Genomic DNA, 23,245 nt, shown 5'->3' with positions numbered 1-23,245 from the left:
ATGGAAACCCAAAAACTGTTAGCAGACAGAAGAAGAGCTGGGAAAAAAGCATAAATGAAGACTGTCACATGAGACCATGAGACTTACTCTCTCTATATATATATACATGCTAAATGATACTCTGATAACATTCAATTGATTGTATTTGTAAGTCAGATAAAGACCATTTCACTCAGAGTTGTTCTTCATACATCTTCAGGTTCAGGTTACCATAAGTAGATTTGTTCTGCAGCTGTGAGTCATCCGTCCTCACATGCACACTCAATACAGCCATAACAGACAAAAAATGTACATAATACAAAAAAAAAAAAAAAAAGATCAGCACATTTGAATCTGACAGTAAAACTAGGGGACGATCATTTAGAAAATTATCATTTTTCAACTAAAGGATGAAACCATCAGGAAAGACGCAAAGGTCAGAGCAGGAGTAATGCAATTTTCCCATGGACTAACAATCAGACTTTATTTATTGATCAGAGGAGTTGCCCCCTGCTAGGTCATTAGAAAGAATGCAGGTTCATAGTACTGCATCAGTTTCACTTTTCAAACATCAAAGACATGAAACCAGATGGTGTTTCCTCCATCCTCAGGATGACAGGACTCATACTGGCACAGAGGAACTTTAACCCTCTGATGCAGGAAGTATTTTTATTCACCTCGGGGTGAAGAAGACACTTGATGTTAAATGTTTAATGTGTGCTTCTAGCTGCTTGTCTTTGCACAGCTCTCATTAAACATGTTTTGGTTTACAACCTCCATGGTGTCACTTCTTTGATTAATACAACTAAAAGTTCACGTCAATCTCAGATATCGATCACTACTCAATCAGAAATCTTATGTTACGACCAGATGTTAACCCTCCCATCACTCCCTGCCGAGATCACAGTCTCCCCCTTGTGGTCAAAGGTCACACTCTGCACACTGTCCCTGTGGCCCTCCAAGCTGCTCACACTGCCAGAGTCTACCTCCACCAGTTTCACCAAACCGTCGCTGCTGGCAACCGCCAGCATCTTCCCTGAGTGGTTAAACGCCAGTTGGTTGGCACTAAGCGGCCCGGTGTCTCCAGCGGCCATCGGCGATGTGGGTTTTCTCATGTCCCACGTGTTGACGATGCCAGAAGAGTCACAGGAGGCCACCATGCTGGTCGCTGAGCTGAAGGCAGCATGGTTGCAGGGGTGATAATGTCCAAGAAAGGTGGTGGTGCAGACACCTAGCCTGGCATCCCACAGGGCGATGGTTTTGTCAGCGGAACAGGTGAGGAGGAGGTTGGAGGAAGGTAGGAAGCAGACGCTGTTGACGGAGGCGGTGTGTTGGCGCAGTGTGAGGCGACAGCGCTGGCTGTTCAGGTCCCACAGCTTGGCGGTTCTGTCAGCAGAGCAGGAGGCCAGGAAGTGACCACATGAGTGAAAGGAGCATGCCCAGGTGGGCTGGGCATGGCCAGAGAGCATCAGTACACAGCAGCCACGAGAGAAGTCCCAGAGCCGCACCTGCAGGAAGAAGTACACATCTGTAACCAATGAGGTGGGTTTATTCTGTGTTGTCATCAGGACCAACTTACTGTCATGTCTCCGCTGGTTGTCGCTAATTTTGATCCATCAGGGTGAAAGCTACAACCGGACAGCCAATCAGAGTGACCCTCACCAGTCAGCAGCATCTCACCCACCTGGCAACACAGTAGGTGACATCACACGTCAGTGCATCATCCAATCAGAGTGACCCTCACATGTCACCTCCCCACCTCCTCTTAGAGCTTTCACCTCCTCTCACCTTTTCTCTTTCTTCTGGGAGAACCCACAATCTCCAGGTGCTGTCATCACTGGCCGAGACAAGGATCAGTTTTCTTGGATGCAGGTCGATGCAGCTGATTGGCTGCTGATGCGCTCTTATAGAGCATGCGAGGCTGAAAGATGCGAAGCTTTTGTGAGAGTTCATTTGTTCCAGGTAGGCCCTTGGGAGCCCACTGCAGGGGGGGAACTCCGAGTCCTTCAGGCGTGCAGTGGTCTTTGCTGGTGGTTTCTCCTTCCTCCTCTCCTCCTTCACCTGCGCTGGTGTAGGGTCTGTGGTGCTTTGCAGTCTCTCTCTGTGGAAGCTGAGGAGCATCTTCTGCCTGACAGCTGTTTGGTATTTCTCCTCCAGCTGCCTGAGCACGGGGTCGTACGACTGCAGATGTTTCTTCAGTTGTTTGAAGTCCTCTGTGAGCCTCCTTTTGTCCTCGGAGACTCGCCGGTGCTGCAGCCGGTGAAAGTCCCGCTCCCTCTGTATCCTCACTAGGCTCGCTCCTGCACCCAGCACCTCCTCCCTGAGCAGCTCCGTCTCTGCGCGCACCGCCTCCAGCTCGCTCTGGAGGAGGCGTCGGTGTGTGAGAGCATCGGGGATGAAGTAGACCCCCGGGGCCGCCGTGGCTACGGTGTTCAGGGTGTCTGTGAGGCGCCTGAGCGCCGAGCCGTACCACTCCACCTCGAAGCGGCTCAGAGTCCGCGTCAGGCCGGCTCTGCGCAAGAAGTTCCTCAGGAAGTCGTCCACCGCCTCGGGGATGTTAGACAGAGTTTGCGCTTGTGGCGGTTCAGAATTTCTCTTGGGAGCTGCTGAGGAGGAGAGAGCCTCCTCAGACATCTCCTCCTCTTCGTCCTCCTCAGCACTGCTCCTCTCCTCCACTTCCTCCGCTCCTCGTCTTGTGTCTGACATTTTCTCCCCTTCGCCTCGGAGCTTATTGTTTACGCGTTGCTATGGTATTAGCTCTGCGTTGCTTAGCGTGTTACCACGGTAACCGCGTGACCCCCTGCGTATGCGTTTGCTTAATAGGTTTTGTGGTTATTAAAATGCATACATATTTTACATTTTAAATGTTTTTAATTATTTGCTTTCATGCTTTCGTTTTTATTTCCTGTTTTTCCTTCAAGTGTTCTCCCTCTCTCTCGCATTCTCTCTCTCTCTCTCTCTCTCTCTCTCTCTCTCTCTCTCTCTCTCTCTCTATCTATCTATCTATATATTTTTAAAATATATATATTTTTAAATATTGTAAAATATTGATTATACAAATATTACTTTCTCATCATAACGGTGTACATTTAAGAGGAAAAAAATGTAACTTACAGAGGTTATAAAGAAAAAGTCCTAAATTTTCACTTTAAAGTCATACGTTTGTAGTAATTTTCGGATATTAAAGACACATATATACAAGACGAAATAACTGTGATTTTATTTTTCAGTTGCTTTTAACACTTTTAACAGCTGTCTTTTTACTCCAGCACGTACACCACTTTTAACTACTAGAAGGGGTGAGATTTAGAGAGGAAAACACACACAAAAATGCTACATTCTTTGTAACATTTTTGCAGGTAACAGCTGGTATATCCGGCACAGGTGTATTGAGACGTGCTGACCGATAGAGGGCGCGCAGGATGCGCAGTGTGTGGCTGCGTTATACGTTAGCTCATCACATGACTGTCAGGAGGAAAAATAGAGCAGGAAGAGAGTTTTCTTTCTCTTTGTTGTTGTAAACATTTAGTTTTCACAATAAGACGGAAGAGCAGCTTTGTGCTCTGAAGATTCATGGATCTAAAAAAGTGCAATTCTGTTTCTGGGTGGTGACGGTTCACTTTCATGGTGCTGAAACCAAAGAAAAGACCAAGCCAAACTTCGCCTTAAATTTGCTTCATTTAAAATAATCTGGATTCTCCTCCGAGGTACGTAAATGTTAAGACGTGATTTTATGATTTATTATGTTATAGCATAATGAATGTTAATTCTGCCTGCATTTGGCCTGTTTAATGTGAGAGATTTTGTGTAATAGTGATTGTAACGTGTTCCAGTCGATTGTTCTGGTGGCACACTTGATGCTAAAATGAAGCTAACTGCAGTTCCTGTGTCTCTTCAGATTTACAATAATACATTTTCTGAAATCAGTCAATGTTGACATCGTTTGATGTTTGCTGGGATGGATTGTGAATCTGAGTTTAAACTTACATTTGCCGTGTGTACCAATTAAAGAGATTTTCAAATAGAGTCTGGCCGAAGTGTTTTTAGCAACAAAAAGCGGTGGAGGAAATCCAAATAAAACGGTTACATTTACAAAAATGATACTTTATATTCTGCTTCAGACTTTTAAGGATCTAAAGTACACTTTCTTTTTTCTTTTTTATAACTGTCGACGTCCCGCTGTGGATGCATAACGGTGATCTAATGTTGTTTTAAGTTAGCGGTCAGTGCATGAAGAGGAAGTGTTTTAGGTGAATTATTGCTAATGGAGTGAACGCTACTGAAGTTTAAAAAGAAATTGAGCAATATTACCTTTTACCTTCTTCATCCTTTAGTTGAGAAAAGTGACATTAAGTGGGTTAGATTGTCATGTTAATATTGTGATGTCAGTGTTTTGAAGTCTGTTAAATAATCGCTGACATACAGTAACTAAATACATTTACTCAAGTAGCTCTGCCTGTTTCACAGCTCAAAATAATCCTTTTTTAATTTTACTGTCTACTGTTTCATGTCACTTGTCTCAAACAACCTGCTTTAGCTCCTCCTACTTTAAGCCACCTTTCTTCTGATTGGCTGTCTTCTGTAAACAGAAATTCTGTGGCGAGATGACTAGAAATAAGGAAAATAGGTCCGCTTAATCTACTAAAATGTGTAGGAACTTTATACTGAGTAGCGGTGAAAAAGAGAACATTCTGTCTGCTTAAAATAATGTGCGGAAACTTTAAGGTGGTCTGAATCCTTTCTTCATCTACCTTATTTCTAAACATTTTCATGCAGTGATGTTTATAGACTTTTATTCTGAAGAAAATGTATCTGCACACTTAGTAACCTCAGTATTAGCAGAGGTTGTAAACTAATGTACCAAAAATAGCCCCCTTCAGGCACCCCCCCCCCTCTGCAAAAAAAAAAAAAAAGAAATCCCTGTGCACCTGTGCAGGTGCATGATCAGTTTCCTGGCTGGCTGACAGGCCACAAATGGTTCCTTCCTCTCACCCTCAGCACTGGAGCTCCATAAAATTATGTGCCGAGAGCAGGACTGTTCTCAAATAATAATGCATCTGCCCACTGGTATGAAATCAACCACCTTTCACCTGGTATAAGGAGAGCAACTTTGAGCTGAACTCAGGAAACCGAGGGGACCATGAAAAAACAGCAGAGTATTATTCTACCCTCTCAGTATAAATCAGGCCTAGGTAGAGAAAGTGGATAACTTCAAGTAACACCCTGCTGAAGAAATCCCATCAAGGCTTCTACAACCTCATGCGATTAAAGTACTTCAAACTCCTGCTCAGGGCGCTTAGGAATCTCTGCACTTCTGGGAAGGGTGCATCATTCCCTGGGCATGACCACTTATCCATCAGGAGGGTAGTTGATTCAGCTGAGAGAAGAGGATGTGTACTTCAGATGATGCAGATCTAGAGCCGAGAGGATCGCGGGAGATTCTTCCAGCCACCCTAACAGCTGACTGCCATTGGGGAGACACTACTGTGTGCTGTTTATATGCTGCCAGCACAGAAACAATATGGAGAAGCTTTGATCTTCATGCCATCAGACTGCTAAAGCCCACACCACCCACTACCTACACATTACTCAGCTACTCGGTGAGATCAATGGTTTGAATGTCTGTCAGCTAATATTAAAAGAAAAAGTTGATTGGAATTCTTGTGTTTATGTCTTCTTCTTTATTTGTGTACAGCCAGAGTGCTGGATATTATACTTGTATAAATGTGTATGTAAGAAATAATCTTAAAACCTGAAGTTAAATGTCTCTGTCTTTATACTTTCAAAGAACCAAATGACTACAGTAGACACAAACTGAATAATCATAATAAACGCTGACTTGTTCCCTGTAGGGTCAGAGGTCACCATGGGCTCTGCAGTGGAAAGGACAGATGAGCATGTGAGGGAGTATCTGATCTACCGTGGCTTCACCAACACTCTGAAACATCTGGACAACGACATAAAAGCTGACAAGGAGAAAGGCTTCAGGGTATGGCTGGCAGAAACGTTGTTTGATGTATTTCTGTTTCCTCACAGCCTCACAGTAAAATAGTCACATCATCTGGAAGTTGGAGAAAGGAGCTTGCAATGGTGTGAAGGGTTAACGAAAAAAGCTGCTATTTCAGGTTTTTGAAGACGTTTCTTCTTTCAGCAGAAAAAGGACACTGAATAACTTTTCATTATTTTTGTGCTGTGCAGGTGGATAAAATCATCGATCAGCTGCAGCAGTTTGTCCAGAGCTTTGACCTGGCTGGTCTGAAGGAATATTGGCTCTACCTGGATAAACGTCTGTTCAGCAGACTCGAGGATGTTTACAGATCCACCGTCAACAAGCTGAGGATCAGCCTGTACAGATACTACATCATCAACACCGTGCAGGTATCACCTCATGGAGAAATCAGACATCCTGCTGCGTGTTTCTGAAACAAAGATTTAAAAATCTATCTCGTCCTTCCAGAAAGGAAACCTGGAGAAGACTCAGGAGTTTTTCCAGAAGCAGGCGTCAGAGCTGCAGGGTCAGGCTGAGTGGCGTGATTGGTTCATCCTGCCATTTATCTCCTCCCCTGAGCAGAACTCCGCCTTCTGTCAGTACTTCTCCCGCCAGTGGTCTGACACCTTCCTGGTTTCACTGCATAACTTCCTGTCGGTGCTCTTCCAGTGTATGCATATCCTTGAGTTTGAAACACACAGCCAGCCTTAATATTCAACATGCTCTGACAATTTAGAGGCGGCCGCACTGATCTGCTGGAATTCAGTTTTCAGTCCTTAACTTGTTTCCCACCTCAGCCTGTCCTCCTCAGCTTCGATGCTGAAGTCCAGAAGATGACCTGCCTGATGGAGGAGAACGAACAGCTCCGTCAGCTGGTGAGAGAGTGCATTTCATTTTAAATTAAATCAATTTTGCATGAATAATGCAAATGTAGATTTGTTCAAAAAAGCTACAACTGATCCCGTCGTTTACTTTTAATCACCCGCCATGCAAATTAAGTCTCATTATTTAGCTTAAAAATTAATTTCAATGGGTTTCCAAAAGTTCTGTTTACTAATTAAAATCAAATCAAATCCTATTAATTCTCACTGTATTAATCCCATGATTTGGCCACCACTCCGTGCCACTTTATTAGGTACACCGTACTCCATTGAACCCCCTTTTGCCTTCAGAATCACTTAAATTCTTCATGGAATATTTGACAAATGTCCTCTGTTAGGTGGATATCAAGTGACTGTGGAGGCCATTTAGTATAGTGAACTCATTGTCCTGTTAAAGAAATCAGTTTGAGATGATTTGAACTTTGGAACATAGCAAATTGTCCCAAAACATCAATTGTAAAATGTTACATTGTGCTTGCGGAAATGGTTGACAGCAATGCTCAGGTAGGCTGTGACATTTAGTTGTTACTCATTGGGCCAAAAGTGTGCCTAGAAAATAATCTCCACACCTTCCTATCGGCTTGATGTAGCTGAGGCACTGACCTAAGCAAGACATTTCGATTGAGAAAAGCCACTCAGAGGATATTTTCTACTCTTCGCTTTGTTTGAACTTCTGCCGGTCGTCTTGACCGTGTCTACGTGCTTAATTGCACTGAGTCGCTGCCATGTGATTGGTTTATTCCATTTTTGAACTAACAAAAAGTTGGACACTAGTACTTAAAAACATAGACTAAGTGTAAAAGTTTTTTCATGAAACAAAGTTTTAAAATGTGATGTGCTCCATGCTAAGCTGTAGTCAGGGTAGACGTCTGACCTGTCTGCTGTATCTTCGCCAGCTGTTCGCCCTGCAGACGGAGAGCCGGGATCAGAGGGATAGAGATGAGATGATCCACCACAAGCTGCCGACATACGTCCAGAACATGGACCGACTGGGAGACACTGAGCTGTGAGAGACTAACATCACTGTCTTTACTGATGACTAACCACAGCAAAGATGGCTGCCATTCTGTCCATTTTTAAACACTGCCAACATCATGATGCTTTTAACCATCAATAGTCAGCTCATTTCTAAAATTAATGCCATGCTTTAGTATTTTTATGGAAAAACTGGCGTATTGTGCTTGTATTTATCACTTTGAAACTCTTAATGTGTTTTGTGCTGTGAGTTGCAGATGGCAGCCATCTTAAACCTTAAAATATTAATCAAGATTTTTATCCATTGCAGCTTTGTGGTTTCGTTTGTTTTTATTTTGTTTTCTTAAGTTACATTTTAACACAAAGCACAGAATGAACATGGACTGATGTTAGCATGGTTCAGGCCTAAATGACAACTAAGGTTGTTGCACTTTTTGTGACAGTATTTATTTAATAAATGACGTAACCTCATATTTTCATATTCAGGCACTTTAAATCAAACAAAACTGAGTTATTTTATATTTATCCATATAAAAAAAACTATTTAAAACCATATTTTAGCTAACGTATTGTTGCCAAAAATGCCAAAATATTTATGCTGTTGCAGTATTTAAACTGTGTGCTGTAATGCGGTTGATGTTTCACAATAAACAATTCACCTGATGAATTGTTCCATTGAGCCATTTTTTTTTTTTTTTTTTTTTTTTTTTTTTTTTTTTTGTTAAACTTCCAGGCGATCGATAGACCGGGCCAGCAAATACACTTCCCCAATAAACTTTAAAATACTCTAAAAAAATGTGATTGACAGAAGTATCTTTTAAGAAGTTAGTTAAAGCTCCTCATCTGGATCGTTGACGGGGCTTGAATCGATGTTGGACCCGATCTGAAATGGACCCAGAAAAAACCCAAACTCAACACACTTTTTATTTTAATGGATGCTAAGAGGTTAGTTGGCTGATGATGGCTGATGATAAGGCAACCTAACTTTTGCAGTAAGTGTTGTTAGACAATTACACATTCATTATTTCCTCTTCAAATGAATAATTCAATGCATGATGGTGATAAACCACACCCACCAAGTATTATACACAAAAATGGTCTTGACAACAAACACATGGTGACCCATTTGGTTCTGAAGTGGACTGAAGAAGACCTCTAACAAGAAGCCCTTGGATCCATTCATTTTCTTCTGCTTATCCAGTTCAAGGTCGTGGCTGTGCTAAAGCCTGTCCCAGCTGCCATAGTGCCACAGGGCAAGAGGTGGGGTTAACTCTGGAAAGGCAGCCAGACTGTCCCAGGACCAACACAGAGAGACGGACAACAATTCATACTCACATTCATACCTAAGGTTTTTGCATTACCAATTAACCTAATTCCATGCATGTTTTTGGACTCCAGGAGGAAGCCAGAATTCCTGGAGAAAACCCACGCAGATACTGGAAGAACATATAAACTGGAACTCCGCACAGAAAGCCTGCAACCAGATGGTGGATTTGAACCCAGGGCTGTGAGGGCTGTGAGGCAGCAGTGCTAACCGGTGAAGCAAAATCCTCGTGGTTCTGAAGTGGATTTATGAAGACTTTTACCAGGGAGCACTGACTTGATTTTCTACTTTTTTGGAGTAACTAAAATACAGTAGACCCAAAAAGATCTTGACCAGAGATCACTGATAACAAAGCCACGATACCCCACTTGATTCTGAGTAACTGAGAAGCCTGGGGACCAATAAAGATCTCTACCAGGAAGCAAAGGAGCCCTGGCAACAAAGACTATGTCTCCCACCTATTCACAGGAAGAAGCAACACATCTTTGGCTGAGGATCTCAGACTGCACATAGGTTTTTGGGCCAACCCCCCCTTCCTCAAAAAAAGCTACTTTCGTCTGTGCCCTTGTCAGAAGAGGTCACCACAGCTCTGCATCTTTGATTTGGCAGTTTTATGTTGGATTCCCTTACTGAAACAAGGGGATTTGTGTCTCAATACACTAAAATCTCACGCATGGTTATGAAGAGAATTAGAAAAATTCTTCAAAATTGAAAAACCAACTGGTAAGCATAGTAGTAAGGGTAGAAAAAAAGAAGTTTTTTAGGCAGTCAAAAGTCTAACCTTATTTTTTACTTACTGAAAATATAAAAGTTTTAATGACCTAAGTATCTTTGATAGTGATTGGTCCATTTATAGAGGTCTCTTTTGGAAAGTCATAGCAAGACTGGACAGAAATGGCCTGTCACACCTTTGTTTTGATATGGTGCAAACAGTGTTGTTGCTTCATAGTGAGAACTGCTCTATAAGTCCAATGAACAGCAACCGGCGAACCAGCAGCACGGTCATTGAAACCCCACGAACTATTGATGCTCATGGGGTCGAAAGGCTTGCTGGCAAAGAGCTACAAATCATTGAAGACCTTGATGCTACTTTTTGTCAGAAAGTGTCAGAACACACATAGTGCAGCTCTACTTGTTGAAAATGGACGTGTATAGCTGTAGACCAGTCAGTTTACACATGTGGACACCTGTCCACCAGCGAATGTTCACCCAACTGGACAAGTGAGCAGTGCAAAAGGATAAATGCCAGATGCATGTTCATCATGTGCTTAAAAAGGAAGAGATGGCAATTATGTGATCAAGACAAGTCGGCATAGCCAGTATGATATCTTGGGTTCTGGTGTTTATTGTGCTCACTTTAACTATCCAAAAATTGTCGCAAAACTCATACCCTTTCATGGCAATGGCATTTGCTGATAGCTGTGGTCTCTTTGCTTGGATTCACTGTAGTAGTATGCTGTTTTAAAACTTCCTTTCTTTTATTCTCTTTGTAGGGACTTAGTGACGAGCCAGCGAGCTGTCAGCACTGCCACCACCCCTACCAGAAACTTCTTCTCAACATTCCTACCACAAGGCAGACGAGCCCCAGGGAAACCAATGCAAGCCATCTCTGGGTCCTCACCAAGCCAAGCAGCAATGGGCAGGAAGGACCCACTGAGTAATCAGGTGAGCACAAGGAATTGCCAAATTCACAGATTTAAAAAAAGACCTTGACTCACAGACTGGATGGTTGTTTTTTTAACAAAATTGGGTTTTTTGCAACTAGTGAGTCAGAGACAGGTCATCTTATGTTCAAAAGCTGATGATTGTATATGGAAAGTGAAAGACCCTTCACTTTAGAAATTTGGTACTTGGGACAGTATACCTTCTTCTGAGTTACCATCTCATCAGGAAGATGATAAAGACTAACAAACCCTAATAAAGAAATGTCTCCAACTAGTTGGACTTTGATGCTAGTTTCTAATGTTGGCCTAGCAGTCTACATAGTCAAATGTATGGGGTATCTGGTTGTTGTTATGGGCTATTTGGCAACATGTACAACTGTTGTAAGAGCTTGGATTGTATTGTCAGTAACAAGTCAGACTTGTTCCTGTTGGAACTTAGTTGGGGAGATTTGGACACCTCTTATGTGAGGTGTGTCAGGCACACACAGGAGACTCCCAACACAGATCCAGGACACACCAGAGAGGTCAAGTCTTTTAATTGGCTTGGGAAGATACAAAAAAAGCTGAAGTCAGGAGTAAGGGAGGCCTAGGCATCTTTGCTTATACTACCAATGTGATCTGGACCCAGATTAGTGATAGAAAATGGATAGGAAATGGCAAAGATTCATGATGTACAATGGGCGGTAACCAACCTGTCCAATAAGAGATGTCTGTTAAGGACTCTGCAGCAGACTAAACTTCACACTGATTCAGGATCGAGGCTTGATTGGGTTCATTGGGTGTGTCCATTAGTATAATAAATATTGGGTAATGAATTTGATATTTTAATTATTTTCTACCACAAAGTTTGAAAATCATTCCCTCAGAGAGTAATAGCAAGCTGCACTCGTGTTCCAGTTTTCTACATCTACGGTTGTAATCATTTCCATCTTTTTTAGCCTGTGAAATCTAAAGAAGCAGGCCAAGTTAAGGAGGTGAAGCCAGCATCTACCCAGTCATCAACCAGTGAACCAGTGAGCTCCCAGTCCCAGCTGTCTACAAACCAGTCAGGGAACCAGAATTCGAGACACAAAAGAATCCAAGATCATGAGAAGGAGAGGAAGGAGCTTTTCTCCAAACCACCACCACAGGTATAGTTGCATCCTTTAGATATGCAACAAATGCGATGCCCTTAGTCTTACCTTACCTGTGGAGGTAAAGGTCAGCTATGTTCAAACAGTTTTGCGAGTGGTCAACCTGCACTTTGAATTAGTATGCTGGAAGACAATAATTTTTTGGTCTGGTGAGCCCTTTCATGTGTTATCTTCAGACATCAGAGAAGAAAGGGGAGCTGGGGGAGGTGGAGCCTCCCATTGAGTCCTCAAGTGAACCTACCGATTCCTCAAACAGCAGAAGCTGCGGTGCAAGCCAAGAGGAACCTCCCTTCATTAAACTCAGCCAGGAGGAGTACGGAGAACACCACTCATCCATCATGCACTGCAGGTCTGTCTGTCACAATTCACCCACTTTAAGGATAAAAACAAAAACTCAGCCTTAATTAGTTTTTTTTTCTTTCTGTTGCCCTTCGCTTGTTTTCAAGGGTTGACTGTTCTGGTCGCCGTGTCGCTAGCTTGGATGTTGACGGAGTCATCAAGGTAAACCTGCATTTCATAGTCTTCAAGCTACGGTATTCTAACAGCATATACTGACAGGAAAACTCATGAAAGACTTCTTCCTCTGCCCCTCCTACTCCGTCAGGTGTGGTCGTTCAACCCCATCATGCAGACCAAAGCCACCATCATGTCCAAATCTCCTCTAATGTCTCTGGAGTGGGCCACCAAACCAGACCGACTGGTAGCAGTGTTTACTTTCAGATACATTGATTTTATAAATATTCTGATAAGGTAACATTTTACCATGCACTAGGTCACCAATGATCCACCTAACGTTACGGTTAGGATTTCGTTACTTGTTTTCAGACAGTTGTCTCTAGTGCAATGCATACAGAACAATTGCACTGCCAAAATTAATTTGCAAGACTTAATTTGAAAGGTAAAATCTCTTAGTTCCTTGATATTTGCCTATTTAGCACTAGTCAAAACAAAAACCCAACCCTAAGCCTAAACCCCAAGGTTGCTTGTGACCTAGTTGATACACCAAACACATCTGTCCAACAGTAAAATGTATGTTTGCATGTGTGTGTGATCAGTTGTTATTAGGCAGCGGCGTTGGCACAGTACGGTTGTATGATACGGAAGCCAAGAAGAATCTCTATGAGATGAACATCGACGAGGCTCATCCACGGTAAACCTGCACCCTGGAGCTCCTCACTAACATAATTAGGACCAATTTCTGCCTCTTTGTTGGCTTTGTATTGCATGAAAGTGCCTCCTTGCTGAGACAAAAAAAAGTGTCTAAAAGCTGCAGCTCAGGAACTCAGAAGTTTTTATGGAGCGCTAAACTGAAAATCTGATCCAAACGTGGTTATGTTTCAGTATCAGTAATGTTGTTATGTGCCAAAATTAATGTTAACCCATCCGATAGTGATGGAGCTAAAATGGGCGGTGCTCTTTTATTTTATTACATTATAATTACATTACAAATTGAATGGAACTACGTCCATAAACTAGATTTACTGTGTCTTCAACAGTCGAGGTCATCTCCATATGAGAATGTATTTTTCTGCCTTTCAGTATCTTGTCTTTAGCCTGCAGCCCCAGCGGTTCATCATTCGTCTGTTCAGCTGCAGCTCACAGTCGATCTGGAAGTGGCGAGTCTGCTCCTCGACTTCCCATAACGGTGTCTGGTCAGCTGCTGCTATGGGACACCAAGACTGTCAAACAGCAGGTGGTTAACTGATCATTTAGCTAATATGTCTGCACATCAGTCCAAGACCAGGAACAGGAACCACTGGGTTTAAAGAATGTGTATTTAAAACCCCAGCTGTAGCAGAAAACTGGAGCAATATAAACTCCAACTGCACAGACTGAGTCAAGGCGTCCAGTTCAGGTAGCTGACGTGAAGCCTCAGGGAGCTAGCAGCTCAGAGGGCAACCATGTGTTAATCAAAGTGGCCACACCCTTAATTTTAAGCTGCAATGGGGGTCAAAATGGTTTATGTATAAACACATTCATACACAGTAGTGTTATGACCTTTAGAGGCAAAACTGCTTTTTAGCAGGCTGTAAATGTATTTATTTCTCCTGTAAAGCTGGACGTTTTACGCCAAAAAGGTTCTATGGCAGGGGTGGCAAACTCCAGGCCTCGAGAGCCGGTGTCCTGCAGGTTTTAGATGTGTCCTTGATCCATCACAGCTGATTTAAATCGCTAAATTACCTCCCCAACATGTCTTGAAGTTCTCCAGAAGCTCGGTAATTAACTAATCATTTGATTCAGGTGTGTTGACCCAGGGTGTTATCTAAAACCTGCAGGACATTGGCTCTCGAGGCCTGGAGTTTGCTACCCCTGGTCTATGGGACTGATTCACTGCTAGAGTGAGCCTCCAGTGGACATGATTAGAGCTGCAGTTTTTGGCACTTCAGCCCTATAGGTGCTGCTTAAACTGTGTTTGCACATTTTAAACAGGCTACCTGACTGCTCTGGCAAACCTGAAACCTGTTTCCAAGAAAGGTTTGGGTATTAACTCAACTTTTCCTCTGTTATGTGCCTGCCTATGAGCTCCAATTCAGTTTCCTTGACAGTTACAGTTAAACTAGTTAAACTGCTCTTTTTATTTCCTGCCTGTAGCATAATGTTCTGACTTTCTGTCTTTCAGCTCCAGTTCTCTTTGGAGCCAGAACCAGTAGCCATAAACTGCACAGCCTTCAATCACAATGGAAACCTGCTGGTGACTGGAGCCGCTGACGGAGTCATCAGACTGTTTGGTCTGCGTTCATACTCGATTCATCCAAAGATTATTTTCAAGGAGGATTAATCTGTGGCCTCTTTGCTGTCACTTACCAAAACCCAAGTAAGTTAAATACATTTCTGTCCTCTGTCTTCTGTAGATATGCAGCGGTATGAGAGCGCGATGAGCTGGAGAGCTCATGATGGGGAAGTTTACAGTGTGGAGTTCAGCTATGATGAAAATACCGTCTTCAGCATCGGAGAAGATGGCAAGGTGCGTGAAAGCCAGAACTAGTGTAGCTCCGTCTGTTCTCCTTATGTTACTCAGGAAAGTCAAGAAAGTGTGTGTGTGTGTGTGTGTGTGTGTGTGTGTGTGTGTGTGCGTGTGTGTGCGTGTGCGTGCGCATGCAGTTTATCCAGTGGAACATCCATCGCTGTGGGGTTAAGCAGTCGGAGCAGATTTTACCTCAGGACGCCACCGGGCCCTTCGTCCTGTCGGGGTACAGCGGCTACAAACAAGTAAGCAGACCTGCTGGTTAATTTTCAAGACAGCACTTCATTTGATTTCATGACCAAAGCTCGCTAGAAAACATTGAATTCTACAAAGCAAATTAAACTCTGTTCATAAGAAAACATTTTTTATAGTTCAAAGAAGTAAAATCACCAAAGTAAACAATTTGGGGTGCTTTTTTCTAACTTGGTGATATAATTCTTGTTCAGGTTCAAGTCCCTCGAGGTCGACTCTTCACGTTTGACTCTGAAGGTCAACACGTCCTGACCTGTTCTAGCTCCGGTGGACTCATATACAGAGTGAGTACACCTTCATGTCTGTCTGTAAGTAAGTAAGCAAGCATTCTTTAATGCTTTAAATGTGTTTTGTATTTTAAAAAATTTCCTGGTCCCCTCTCTTCCAGCTGGCCAGTGGGGAGTCAGCTCTGGAGAGGGTGCTGTCACTGGGGGGGCATAAAGCACCAGTGGTGACCGTCGACTGGTGCTCAGCAGTGGACTGCGGCACCTGCCTGACAGCCTCCATGGACGGGAAAATCAAACTGAGCACGCTTCTAGCACAGAAGTCCTGACTGGGGACCTAACGGAGGTCCTCTGTTCTTGTGTGTCTGTGCAGAGATGAAAGGAAGACTCGAGGAATGTTTCATGATACAAACAAACCTGTTTTTAAATCAAATTAGGATTAAAATCTCACTGAAGGTTCCACCGTAGAGCTCGTTTCTTTTGTTAAAGCTGTATTTGTTGGTGTTTTCAGGCCTTTGGGGAGAAGAAAAACTCCTCAGCAGTCTCACAGACACTCAGCAGCATTTGAAGTGTTTGAGTCAACAGCACCTCGACCTCTTTCAGGTACTTGAAGTCGTTTCATGGAGAATTGAATACACCTTTCTAAAATGTCTTCAAGAACCTAAACAAGAAGTCCAGTTGCTTTAATCTCAAGACCTTTAGACTGCAATGATCTGGATGAGTGAGAGACGCCACTTGGATTGATTGGAATAAGAAACGTCCAAGTTTTTCTTATACGAGCCAAAATGTTACAAGTAAATATTTGGAGGATCACTCTGGGTTTTTATTCCCTTAACCTAAACCAAATAAATAAAATAATAATAGAATAAAATAAAAAAGGTAATAAAGTAAAAGAAAAAGACCTATCACAAGAGAAACTGTACACTGAATTTGTTTTATCCTGTATTATGTTTGATTTCATTCTTACAGATGTGTAGTGTAAATAACAGAATCATAACAGTTTTGTACTTTTCTTTTCTTTTTGTTTCCAATCAGTAAATTTTCACTTTAGCTTTTTTATTTTGTTTGTTTTGGGCTTTTTTTTAGTTTCAGTGTTGTTTTTATAATGAGGGCAAAGGCATGTGAACTAGCTACATGTACCAAAAACACCACTTTAAAAAGGTGGTGTCTGAATGACTCACAGTGACATCCGAAACGCTCCCAGCCTTCCAAATGTTTGTGTTTACAAATGTGACCTATATGACTGAAGCCTAATTAATCTCTTATTCAGTTTAGATGTAATGAAATGTGACATTTACAGTTGTGGTCATAGGTTTCCACACAGTCATCATGGGAATGAAAGTCATGGTAATTTTGGGCTTTTAATTAATTCTTTTTCTAGGGTGGAATGATTATACAGCATATATCTTTAATGACTTTAAAAACTCATAGGTGTGAATGAGGGAGTGAAACAAATGGATGGATGGACTTTAAAAAACAAGAACTGGGTGCACACATTTGAACTTATCCCAACAGGGTCAAAAGTAAACATACAGACTCAAATATTTACATACACCCCTACTAATATTTGGTAAAATGTGCTTTAGACTAGAAGGTGGCTTACAACTAACGTGAGGAGTGTATTTAAACACCTGACCACACCTATAAATAAAATTAACATTGATGTTAGCCACAGTCACTTCCTGTAGATTTAGATTTTATTTATTTTCATAGATTCATATTATTATTTTATTAGTATACAATTTTCTTTCCCCAGACTATTTTTTTTTTATTTAGTGGAAAGTGTTAGGAGTGCTAGGATAATTTCTGCTCAGTTTGCAGGTGTAGCGCCTGCTCTTCGCCGTAGGGGGCGGTGTGTACGAATGCGTGCTGTAGTTATTTTTAGAGAAGAAGCAGAAGCCACAACAATAACACACAGGCATTTTCAGGGACTGAAAATCCTTTAAATGTGACCTTTTCAGCGCGGATTTTCTCAGTGTAACGTTTGCAAACGGTCCGTTTATGTGAAAAGACTCCAAAATAATTCCGCACGAAGATGAATTCAGGCGCCATGTTGCGTGTTTCAGCGAATAAATAGCATGTCGTTAATGCGAGGCTAGCTGCGCCGTTAGCCTGCGTGCACCGAGCCCGGTTCTGCTGTCGCTTTTCCGTTTCATGTCACTACTGTCCGGTACCGCGTGCAGACATGGAGAGTTTGTACAAGCGGAAAATGTTCGCGTCCATGCGGAAAACCAAAGTAGCCGCATCGAAGAAGCGGCAGATCGGTCTGCCCGCCTCCATCCTGGACGACAGTGACGAAGGGTCCTTCTCGTCGTCGTCCTCCTCCGGATCACAGTCCGACTTCCAGAGCTCTCCTGAGGACGACAGCGAGCAGGAGGACCGGGACCGGAGCGAGTCCGGGGGGACCTCCAGCGACGACAGCCGCTCTGTCACCCGCAGGAAGCGCTCCTTCCTGAGAGGCGACGACAGCTCTTCGTCGTCTAGCCGCGGCGACGAGGATGAAGAGGACGACGATGACGACGACGATGAGGAAGATGACGACGGAAGTCACACGAAGAGGATGGTCCAGCCGAGGAAGAGGAGCCGGCTGCAGCGGCAGGACGAGTCGGACTCGGACCGCGCGGAGGAGAAGCGGAAAGAGGACGCGGAGAAGGCGAAGAGGAGGCAGAGACACAACAAGCTGTTGGCGCTGTCCCGGAGGATGAAGGCCCGCATCCCGAGCCGGAGGAGGAGCCGCGTGAAGCAGGTACACCTGAGCGCCTGCGTCATACACAGGAGCGCAGGTACTTCTGTAGAAACACGGAAAGACGAGCAAAAAACAAACAGGGCTACCTCTGGGTAAAAGCGCAGGTATATGAGACAAAGTTGAAAGAATTCATGTAAGAGCGGTGTTGTGCCAAAACGTGACCGCCTGCCAAAAACTAATTTCCAATGTTTCCGTGTGTTTTTTATGTGCAACATCTTTACGTATGTTGGTAAATAGACTTCGGTGAACAAGGTTTACAAAGGGGTTATATATAAAATTTTAAAATTACATTTTTTTAAGTATCTTTATAAATCTTTGTTATTGTACTTACATTATAACCAATCCGGTCCTTTTTGTCCACTTAAAATATGTTTACAGATCTATTATTATATTTGTTGCAATATCTGGTCTCCTCTTGGACAGATTACTCTTACAAAAGACATTTTTAATGTCAACGAGATTTTTTTTTTTTTTACTGGATAAATAAAGAATATATAAAAGTCACTGCCAAAAACTGATTGTAGCTTCTGCCTTGTTACAGGAATGTTGTTAGTGGCTCAGGATGACTTGATATCATTCATTGTGGGATTCATTTGACATATATTTAACATATTATAGACCAGCAAGTTATTTATACGAGCAATCACTTTTTTGGCAAATACCGGAAAAAATTTATTTTTTTTGCAGACGATCATTTTTTGGGACAAATGTATTCACATCAAAGAAAAATGTGCTTTCAAAACTTGAACAGGAAAAATCTGCGCGTTAATCTGCAAGACGGAATAAAAGTTTGCTAAAGCTGGCAAATTTACAGTAAACTACAAACATTTGCCAAAAAAAGAGAGAGAAAATATTTTTAAAAATGTGCAAATTTACAACACAACAAAAGGTAGATTTATGAAAAAAAAACCTTGGTTCATAAAAAAGCTAGAAAATGTATTTAAATTAAAGGACTGGCAAATTTAAGAGGAAAAAAATTACTTATGTGAAGTGTAAAAAAATGTACAAGATAAAATTATTTATTGTTAATAATAATTAATAACAAATAAATGTTCATTATTAATTTTGTTAGATTTTAGAATAAAAGTTAAATGGCCAATTTATAAGAAAGAAATTACAGAATTTGTACAACAATTAGTAAATGTATTTACGTTAACAAAAACTGGCAAGTCTAATGAAAAAATTCACAAGAGAAAACAAACAGATTTATGAGAAAAAAGGGGTCAAAGTTCCAGGAGAAAATTAGCAAATTTATAATAACCTTAGAATGAATAAAAGTTGAGAAAGAAAATGCAAACAACAAAAAGAAACATGCATTTTACTGAAAAGAAAACTGAGAAGGTTGCAAAGAACACTAATTTATACTAATGGATTGGCTCATTTCCAATAGATTTCCAAGTTTATAAGAATATATTGCACTTCATACCCAATAAACCTTTATACCTCTGTGTGATGAGTAAAATGGGTTTTATTTAAATTGTTTAAGGGCACAGGAGACAAGGAAGAGTCTAAAAAAGCAGAGGATGAGGCAGATGGTGATGGAGATGGAGGAGGTGAAGAAGAAGAGGACGGAAAGAAAGAAGTGTCACGGGGAGACAAAGGAGGAAAAGAGAAAGAGGAGGAGGAAGAAGAAGAGGAGGAGGAGGAGGAGGAGGAGGAGAAGTAAGCCTGAGAGAAATAATAGCATTTAAAAATGATGCAAAAGTGTTTATCTGTACAGGACTCATGGTTATGTTGTTGCTGTGACAACGAACACTTGTAACAAGCAACAAAAAGAAGAAAAGAGGAGGTGGACAGCGTCTCTGACCCCAGTGTGAGGTACTTTTTTGCTTTAGATTGAAAATATAAACATTTGCTGATCTGCTGAGCGCTCAGTTTTATTTACATGCTGCAGATGTTTCCATGTTAATCCGCCAACAGCTGGAGGCTCCAAGCACTGCTGACCTGTATGACGTCACAAGCAAAACCATATAATGGTTAAGTTGGATTCAACCAGGTGGCCTGCACTATCAGCGTGACTTACGATTAGAGCAACATCTTTATTATAATTTATTAGCTTTTTTTTGGTTCATTGTTGTAACACTAAAAGGTTTTATCTGGGAGTGGTAGTCACAGCCTTCCTGCAGCTGTCCATCTGAAACTCACAGCCCACCAGTGAAAGGAGCAAAAACAAGTCGCCAGCATTGAATTGTCTGTGGAAAAGTTTATTTTGGTTGTATTCGGGCCATTGAAAGAAAAAAAATGAAAGGGCCTAGTTACGTGATGTAAAATTCAGGAAAAAAACAAACAAATTTACAATAAAAACAGCAATAACACATAAGAAGTGTTAATAGAAAACCGCACTTATTTGCAATCAGACAACAAATTACAAGCTTATTTTCACTGAAATGAGTCCTGGAGTAATACACAGGCCACTACATGCAGCTGGCTGTGAGGTGTGTGTAACACGTGATTAAAATAAAAACCAAAAACGTACATATTCAATATACACTTTGCTCGCATGAAATTAGCTTTCTTATAAGATGGGTTTTTTTTGTTTGTTTTTTCCTTTTGAACTAAAAAAAAATCAGCTTTTTTCTGGCCCACGTTTGGCCCTCTTGTCGCTCAGTTCTGGCATTTGGCAATCACCAGATGTGGCCCAGAAGTCATAAACACAGCTGGCAGCTGGCACAGGTGGACCTCGGCAGCCACTGAGTCACAGGCACACATCTGGGTTATATTTTGCATATTTGAACCAGCAGATGTTTTGCTACTTTAGCCTTAAAAAATACAGAAATGTGCTCATATCCTGTTGTTTTAGTCAGAGCTCTGCTTGCAAGTCCAACAAAAAGCCAGTAAGCGGTTCTCGAGTTCAGCTAGATGAAATTTGTGGCAGCAGATCAGCTGGTGAAGCTAAAACGAGAGCGAAAGCTTTCCTGGATGTCAAGCACAGAAGCTGCTTTCTTTCCTGCAAAAGGGAAGAGCTGCTTAGTGGGCGGGGCTTCCACATCACATCACTGAGTGTAATCGTTGCATTATGACTGCGTGTGATCTTTAAGACAGAAGCCGACTGAATCTCCCAGAAGGCACTGCTGTGAGTCTTTATTGAATTCTTGATGGCAGTGTTGTGAATATGCAAAAAAACTCTGATTTCACAACCCCGGAGGATTCTGAGTATTGCAGTATTTAGAGACATTCAGTAACCGACAGCACTCTGACTCGTTTCTGTTGCACTTTCCTTCTTTTTCTTTCATTTTTTTTTCCTGAAGTTGAGTTTGATTGTTTGCCAATCTTTTCTAAGTGTGAAGGCCTCGCAGACAGATTTATTTATTTATTTTTCTTGTACAGCAGCTTTTTAATCTGTTGCTTTATCTTTGAAAAAATATTTACATATTTTGATAGTTTTGTCCGTCTGCTATCTCCAGCCGTCTCTGTTTCTGTTATTACATTGTCAGCTAAATACCTTTGAATGTTGAACCACACAAGATTTTTGAAGACTTCCTGCAAGTTCACTTTGCTGACATAATAATATCGTTATACTTACTTCCTGGTACACTTGCAGTATAGTGGTTGCCCATAATAAATCACAGATAAAACCAAATTATTTGTCAGTAACTGCATTAAAAATGCCTGCATAGGTTCTCAGTTGTGCAGGTCATGGTAGTCTTGAGTGCTTAAAAATAAAGTAGTTGACAGTAGGGCTGCAGGATTTTGCATAAAATGAGAATCACGATTCTCTCACGATTCTCTTTTCCAGTATAAATATTTATTGCACTTATTAGCTGCACATCAACTTCGTAACAGTTGAGACTGAACATAAAAACAATAAATAAACATAAAAACAACAAATGTCTCACGTTTTGTTGTTGCCGCAAAATGTTGTACTGCTTGAAATTCCGTCTCCACTGTTGCTCGACGCTGCGTGTATAGAGCAGGTAGTGCAACAATAGAAAAACAGTTGCGGGACGGCACTGTGTAGCGTTTGTCTAGGGTGTTGATCATTTTCCTAAATCCCTCGTTTTGCACAGTGTTGATGGGAGCCATATCTTTGGTCAGGTGATAAGTGATAGCCTCCGTAATTTCTTTGTGCCTGCGGGAGTTCGACGTGTATAGGGAAGCGCTGTATAAGGTTCCCGTTATTGATGTTTGGGTGGTTGACCGGGACGGATTTTCTCCTGTCACTTTCTCGTCATCCCTGACGTGCTCTCCGTTGTTTTTTCCCTGCTAATTTTAGCATCACACGGCACAGCTTCTGTATCACGTGGTATAAGGCTCCGCCCTTGTCATTTGTTGAGCAGGAAGAGTGAGCGCTTGTTTTCATGCAGATTACGTCCCGGATCAAAATGCGGTACAATCGTCGCCGTCTTTTTTTTTTTTTTTTTTTTTTTTTTTTAAATCGTTGTCATTTGGAAATGAGATCGCACATAAGTATGAATCGAGATCGCGATTTTCTAACGATTAATCGTGCAGCCCTAGTTGACAGTACTTGTCTTAGACAGGTGCCACCTTTTGGACTCAGTGACGGTAATGACACATGCCATTTCTCATAATTTGAACTGGAAAAGCCTCCTGGATGAAAAATGAAATGGCTAAAGAAACCTAAAGAAGTCCTGTTGCCCTTTTTTAACCACTCAAATCTGCTTTAAAAAAAGCTCCAGTTAGCTAGGTGATGGTTGTGCATTTGTTATGAAGGTTGAAAAACTCGACAGATACTGAAACAGTTTTCTTGTATCAGACTCCAAAACATGTTTATTTCTACTGTAAAATTGGGCATTTAACATGAGAGATGGGGGAGATTAACTTGCTTTTGAAGCCTCAAGTGGACATTAGAGGAACTGCAATTTTGGCATTTGAGCACTCGCTTCCTGGAGTTACCAGGGGGTCATCACTTGGTATGTCATCATGAATGTTTAAGTTGGCACTCTGTTGTTGTTGTTAGATTACCAGTGTTTAAAAGGCCCAAATATATGAGCTCGTTGTGATGTAAGAAGTCAATGAGGTTGTTCTTATGCTACTTTCTGGTACATCTGGAATTCTTTGATAAATCTCACATACATCTTCTGATGATCGATTGGGCTTATCATCATATTTGTGTGCTAAACTGCCAATTATCAGTTTGGCAGAACTTACTGCA

General features: G+C 41.8%; 3 protein-coding genes across 6 annotated transcripts in view; 2 read left to right on the top strand and 1 right to left on the bottom strand.

Annotated features, from left to right (window-relative positions):
• Positions 1-110: 110 nt before the first annotated feature.
• On the bottom strand, positions 111-2,749 carry spag16 (sperm associated antigen 16). Its single transcript, XM_086300034.1, has 3 exons — positions 1,768-2,749; positions 1,559-1,663; positions 111-1,487 (listed from the first exon to the last, which is right to left on the bottom strand). Exons 1-3 carry the CDS (start codon positions 2,683-2,685, stop codon positions 840-842), a joined length of 1,671 nt encoding a protein of 556 aa, XP_086156160.1. The 5' UTR covers positions 2,686-2,749; the 3' UTR covers positions 111-839.
• Positions 2,750-3,392: 643 nt separating this feature from the next.
• On the top strand, positions 3,393-16,695 carry wdr91 (WD repeat domain 91). Of its 2 annotated transcripts, XM_086300031.1 has the most exons (19): positions 3,393-3,686; positions 5,271-5,579; positions 5,832-5,968; positions 6,178-6,357; positions 6,437-6,644; positions 6,761-6,843; positions 7,746-7,855; positions 10,642-10,813; positions 11,751-11,942; positions 12,122-12,294; positions 12,392-12,446; positions 12,550-12,645; positions 13,001-13,095; positions 13,485-13,638; positions 14,566-14,674; positions 14,798-14,910; positions 15,048-15,155; positions 15,357-15,446; positions 15,551-16,695. In XM_086300031.1, the coding sequence occupies exons 3-19, from the start codon at positions 5,846-5,848 to the stop codon at positions 15,713-15,715; spliced, it is 2,226 nt and encodes a 741-aa protein (XP_086156157.1). In that variant the 5' UTR covers positions 3,393-3,686; positions 5,271-5,579; positions 5,832-5,845; the 3' UTR covers positions 15,716-16,695. The 2 variants fall into 2 exon arrangements, with proteins under 2 accessions (XP_086156157.1, XP_086156156.1); XM_086300030.1 differs by lacking the exon at positions 5,271-5,579 and having other exon boundaries at positions 3,394-3,686; positions 15,551-16,693.
• Positions 16,696-17,130: 435 nt separating this feature from the next.
• LOC147325484 (uncharacterized) overlaps positions 17,131-23,245 on the top strand; it is a 7,355-nt gene continuing 1,240 nt past the window's right edge. Inside the window, exons 1-3 of one of the 3 annotated variants that reach the window (XR_015130330.1) lie at positions 17,131-18,132; positions 19,619-19,950; positions 20,053-23,245. The exon at positions 20,053-23,245 is cut by the window's right edge and continues 1,240 nt beyond it. Coding sequence is in view for 1 of the 3 variants with exons in the window: in XM_086300033.1 (XP_086156159.1) it covers positions 17,572-18,132; positions 19,619-19,798 (741 nt within the window). In the remaining 2 variants the exon portion in view is untranslated. Of the gene's footprint in view, positions 18,133-19,618 lie in introns of all 3 variants that reach the window. The other 2 variants (XR_015130329.1, XM_086300033.1) reach the window with 2 other exon arrangements.

This window comes from Aulonocara sp. 'chitande type north' Nkhata Bay, linkage group LG7 (assembly GCF_057382095.1).
Source record: "Aulonocara sp. 'chitande type north' Nkhata Bay isolate Kocher_YH1m ecotype deep benthic linkage group LG7, A_spYH_male_GT1.1, whole genome shotgun sequence".
Classification (NCBI taxonomy): Eukaryota; Metazoa; Chordata; class Actinopteri; order Cichliformes; family Cichlidae; genus Aulonocara; species Aulonocara sp. 'chitande type north' Nkhata Bay.
This window is presented reverse-complemented; position numbering and strand designations above follow the sequence as displayed.

Bases quoted from the DNA above. Each gene is read 5' to 3' on its own strand.
- wdr91 (XM_086300031.1), top strand. From the start codon at position 5,846: ATGGGCTCTGCAGTGGAAAGGACAGATGAGCATGTGAGGGAGTATCTG. The intron at 13,639-14,565 runs GTGGTTAACTGA...TCTGTCTTTCAG, and splicing joins CCAAGACTGTCAAACAGCAG to CTCCAGTTCTCTTTGGAGCC. The intron at 15,156-15,356 runs GTAAGCAGACCT...ATTCTTGTTCAG, and splicing joins GGTACAGCGGCTACAAACAA to GTTCAAGTCCCTCGAGGTCG.
- spag16 (XM_086300034.1), bottom strand. From the start codon at position 2,685: ATGTCAGACACAAGACGAGGAGCGGAGGAAGTGGAGGAGAGGAGCAGT. The intron at 1,664-1,767 runs GTGAGAGGAGGT...CTGTGTTGCCAG, and splicing joins TCCCAGAAGAAAGAGAAAAG to GTGGGTGAGATGCTGCTGAC. The intron at 1,488-1,558 runs GTAAGTTGGTCC...TTCTTCCTGCAG, and splicing joins CAACCAGCGGAGACATGACA to GTGCGGCTCTGGGACTTCTC.